General features: G+C 55.1%; 1 protein-coding gene across 1 annotated transcript; it reads left to right on the forward strand.

The window, feature by feature from the left end:
- The first annotated feature begins 1,651 nt into the window (after positions 1 to 1,651).
- Positions 1,652 to 3,953, forward strand: LGALS7B (lectin, galactoside-binding, soluble, 7B). Its single transcript, XM_002694977.5, has 4 exons — positions 1,652 to 1,757; positions 2,154 to 2,242; positions 2,930 to 3,131; positions 3,769 to 3,953. The coding sequence occupies exons 1-4, from the start codon at positions 1,743 to 1,745 to the stop codon at positions 3,880 to 3,882; spliced, it is 420 nt and encodes a 139-aa protein (XP_002695023.4). The 5' UTR covers positions 1,652 to 1,742; the 3' UTR covers positions 3,883 to 3,953.
- The last annotated feature ends 494 nt before the right edge of the window (positions 3,954 to 4,447 follow it).

Consider the following 4,447-nt stretch of genomic DNA (forward strand, 5'->3'; position numbering starts at 1 on the left):
ATGAGACCAGTGGTCAGTGACAAGGGCCCTGGTCCTTTGACTTTGCAGAAAAGAATTTCCACAAGGATGGAAGTAGTGAAGCAAGTAAAGTGTTTATTAAGAGGAGGAGTACTGCATGTGTGGAAGGACAAATGGGCAGACTCAGAGGGAAAGTCCCTGAGTGGCGCCCACATTGTATTTTAAGTGACTTATATGGGGCATTTCTGCCAGTTTTCCTTTGGCCAATCATTTTGATTTGCCTGGTTCACAATCCGCATTTGGTAATCTCAGGATCCTTCGATGTGCACGCACACGTCTCTTGGTCAAGATGGATCCTACCACAAAGGCTTCTGGGTACAGCATCCCTTGACATTGCTCCCCCATTGGCCTGCAAGGACCCTTTTCTGTGCACACGTGGTCGGGGAGGTCTCCTGACTTCAGGAACGAGAAATATCTGGTCTGAGCAGAGCCCAGCTTCCTCCCTTTGTTGTCCTGCTATTCACGTCTAGAAGTTTCGGTCAATGACTCTCCAATTGCTTTACCCTAGGGGGACCCATCTGTCTCTAGCCTCAAACCCTTTCCAGGATTCTCTTTCTCACCCTACCCTTCATACCTGTGTTCCCCTCCTGGCGTCTTGGGCTGTGGGAACTGGAAATGGACCTGGGGTTCCCACTTTTTTATCTCCTTTAATCTGAGTCTGGGTGGTCCTCTTCCCCCTCCCCCATCCCTGGTCCTGAACACCAGGTGGGAGAGAAGAAGCAATTCTGGAAGGAGAGAGGCTCAAAGAAGAGAAACAGACAGGAACACATGAGAGAGAGAGAGAGAGAGTCAGAGACAGGGGGAGACAGAGACACAAGACAGCCAGAGACAAGGGAGTCTAGGGCATCCTGGAGACAGAAAAAACCAGAGAGGAACTTCCAGAGATGAAGAAAGCCAGACACACAGTCTACATGGTTCTACTTAGTTGTGTTTCTTGGGCAAACTGCTTCTCCTTTCTGAGCCTCAGTTTCCTTATCTGTCAGATAAGGGTGATCAGGGGCCCTATGCTCAGTGGCCTGTCAGAGATCAGTGGTCTCTCCCACATGCTAGGCAAGCCCGAGGCTTTGTCAGTGGCACTTCTCATTATCTTTCCTTCTTTCTTTCATCCACATTTACTGAGCACTTACTGTGTGCCAGGCACTGCACTAGGCACCAAGGATACAGCTTTGACCACTGGGCAGAATATCCTGTCCTCTTAGCTGCCTTTCCTATCATTATCCTGTTGCCATGGTTATTATTATATTACAGGAGCATCAACTGGAATTTCAGGGGAGACCCATCCTTAGCCCTAGGCAGCAGGTCCTAACCTGGGAGAGAGGGCGCAGAGTTTGAGCTCACAGCTTCGCCTCTCAGGACTCAGATTTTCCATGATGGAATGGATGTGAGTCTTCTCTCTCCACCAGGCAGCAGGAAGGTAGGGCTGGAGGGATGGTGTCTCAACAAGCCTTCCACGCTGTGTGCTGTGCTGGTATGGTTATTATTGTTAACTGTCTCTATCACTATTAGCTCAAAGGGGAGGGACCGTACACCTGGGAATCCTCAGGATGGCAGGGGCATCAGAGGCCCTAGAAAGAGGGTGCTGGGCCAGCATGGCCCCAGGGTCTGTGCCAGGTGTGGGTGGTGGGTGTGGAAAGGCTGAGTCACCAGGGCCAGGCACACCCTGCTTTGATTTAAGGTCCCAGCAGCCACGCCCCCACTGCCACTGCCGTCCCGCTGTTCCAGCCATGGCCGGGAGCTTTGTGAGTGCTCGCAGTGTCGGGGCTTGAGGGGTTTGGACCCAAGGCTGCACTGGCAGAGGGGAGGGGCTGGGGCTTGGCTGAGGGCTCCTGTTTCAGGGAGAAAGCGGGTGTTCCGTTGTGCCAGAATGTTCTGGGCTGCCGTTTCTGGGTTCACCCAATCCATCCCCACGCTCTCCCCCCTCCCCCCATTGGTTCCCCTTACTGTCTATCTTTCTGTCCCTCTGAGTATCTTCCTGCTGAGTCTCTGTGTTCCTCTGCACCCCCGGTTCTCTTTCCCGTGTCTCTGTGCCCTTTCTTCTCTCTGATTCTGCTGCTCTGCGTCCTGGTCATGTTCTCCACACAGCTGACCCACTTGTCTCTCTCCTCTGCCTCCCTGATCCACTCTGGCTGCTGCAGAATGTCCCCCACAAGACCTCGCTGCCCGAGGGCATCCGAGTGGGCACTGTGTTGAGAATTCGTGGTTTAGTCCCCGACAAGGCTGGCAGGTGAGACCCCCGAGCCTCAGCGGTAACAGGTGGGAGGTTTCCAGGTTCAGTGAACCCCACTTTTACAGCCCAAAGAACAAAGCCCCAGGCCAACTTTGCCCACCAGGATCTTGGAATCCCCAGGCTATTTCTGCCCTTCTGGAATCTGATGTCTTCACTTATCTGTCCCATGACTGTGAAGGTGGGGTCCCTACATCATTGTAAGAATCTGGGCATTCCAGGGCAATGATATGACTTCCAGTCTGAGACCACAGCCACTTTGGAATCAGGGCATATGCTGAGGGCACCTCTGTGAATCAGAGGTGCCCTCGGTATATGGAAGGCCTAAGCAATCAATCCTACGACTACCTGGGTCGAGTCTTCAGAATTTCTGAGAATCTACGGTGCCCGGGAATACTGGGGTCCCTCGCCTTGTTCTCAGCCCTCTGGGAACTGGGAGCACTCTCGTCTTCAGGACCATGACTCCTTGGTCCTCTCAAACTCTGGAAATGAGGGGGACCCAGGCCCTGGTCTAGGTGGATGTGTGTCCAGGTCCCCAGTTGGTTTTCGGGTGCCCTGCAATCTGGGCTCCATGGCCTCCAGTCCACCACCCCTTTCCCCCTGATTGTGGCTCTCAGGTCCCTCTAAATATGCTCTGGCAAAGGGTTAATTCTCTATCGGATGCCCCTCTCTTCCACCACCTGCCAGGTTCTACATGAACCTGCTGTGCGGTGAGGAACCAGGCAGTGATGCCGCCCTGCATTTCAACCCCCGCCTGGACGAGTCCACGGTGGTCTTCAACACCCTGGAGCGCGGCACCTGGGGTGCAGAGGAGCGGGGCTCAGGCATTCCCTTCCAGAGAGGGCAGCCCTTCGACGTGCTCCTCATTGCCACCGAAGAAGGCTTCAAGGTGTGTCTCTTCCACAGGGCGGGGTCCAACACCCACGTCTCTTCCCTTGGCAAGGCCAGGAAGGCCCTTGGCAGAGGTTGGGAGCAAAGGTGTGGCCAAGGCTGGGCAGGGCCTCCCCTATCCCTCACCTCCCCTGGCGCAAGCTCACTACTGTCAGAGGGCAGGCGTGTAGCAGTGCCAAGGACCAGAAAGGGAGAGCCAAGTGCCCAAAAGGTGGGTTTCCAGCCGGGAGGTGTAGACATCCTGGATCCTATTCTCTGTCCACTGGCGACCGACGTAGCGGCTCTGGGGCAGAAGAATGGATGGACTGGGAGACAGGGAAAGTGCAGGGTGTGGTCGCTACAGATCCTCTACCACCCAGGCAGTCTTCACTTCCAATCTGCACGTCGAGGGAGGCAATGAACCCCGGCAATGTGGACACCACATCCACAGCTAAACCTTAAAAGCACTCAGGTGTCAACAATAAATTCATTTAATCCTCAGGACAAGGGGTTTCAGTGAACAGTAGCCATTTGCCCAAAGGGGCCCTGGGGCCTGACAGGGTTCCCTGAGTGTCCAGGTCGCCGCGTGGGTACGAGGCTGGAATGACCCCGCAGTTGCCTGGGGAACGTTAAGCCGCGTCCCCGTGCCCCTGCAGGTGGTGATAGCAGACTCTGAATACCACCACTTCCGGTACCGGATCCCGCCAGGGCGCGTGCGCGCGTTGGAGGTGGGCGGGGACCTGCAGCTGGAGTTGGTGAAGATCTTCTGAGCCTTCCCAGGAGGGCTGGCGGAGACCGGGGACAGGGGTCTTAGATGGCAAATAAAGTCTTTAGTCCCTCATCTGTGCGCCTGTCTTGTGTCAGTGTCTCCTTCATATAGACGAGAGTAGCACGTTCAGAGAGGTGAAGACACTGATTAAAGGTCACACAGCAATGCCCTAGCGGGGGCGGATCTGAGCCTAGATCTCCCAGAACTAGGCAGGTGCTGTGCCTAGAGGCCTAGGGACGGTCGCGATCTGGGGGGGCTGGGGCTTTGACTCGCCTTCCTGCTGCACTTTGCGGAGCAGCCAGGTGGTAGTGCGATGAGGGTGAGCCGATAAGAGTTTGGAGGGACCCTCCCTTATGGGCTTCCCTGATAATTCAGTAAAGAATCTACCTCCAATGCAGGAAACCCCGGTTCAATTTCTGGGTCGGGAAGATCCACTGGAGAAGGGATAGGCTACCCACTGCAGTATTCTTGGGCTTCCCCTGAGGCTCAGCTGGTAAAGAATCCGCCCGCAATGTGGGAGACCTGGGTTCAATCTCTGGGTTGGGAAGATCGCCTGGAGGAGGGAA

The sequence above is a fragment of the Bos taurus genome, chromosome 18, assembly GCF_002263795.3.
Source record: "Bos taurus isolate L1 Dominette 01449 registration number 42190680 breed Hereford chromosome 18, ARS-UCD2.0, whole genome shotgun sequence".
NCBI classification, from domain to species: Eukaryota; Metazoa; Chordata; class Mammalia; order Artiodactyla; family Bovidae; genus Bos; species Bos taurus.

Excerpts from the sequence above, each read along its gene's own strand:
- LGALS7B (XM_002694977.5), top strand. Across the intron at positions 2,243-2,929 it reads GTCCCCGACAAGGCTGGCAG|GTTCTACATGAACCTGCTGT; the intron begins GTGAGACCCCCG and ends ACCACCTGCCAG. Across the intron at positions 3,132-3,768 it reads CCACCGAAGAAGGCTTCAAG|GTGGTGATAGCAGACTCTGA; the intron begins GTGTGTCTCTTC and ends GTGCCCCTGCAG.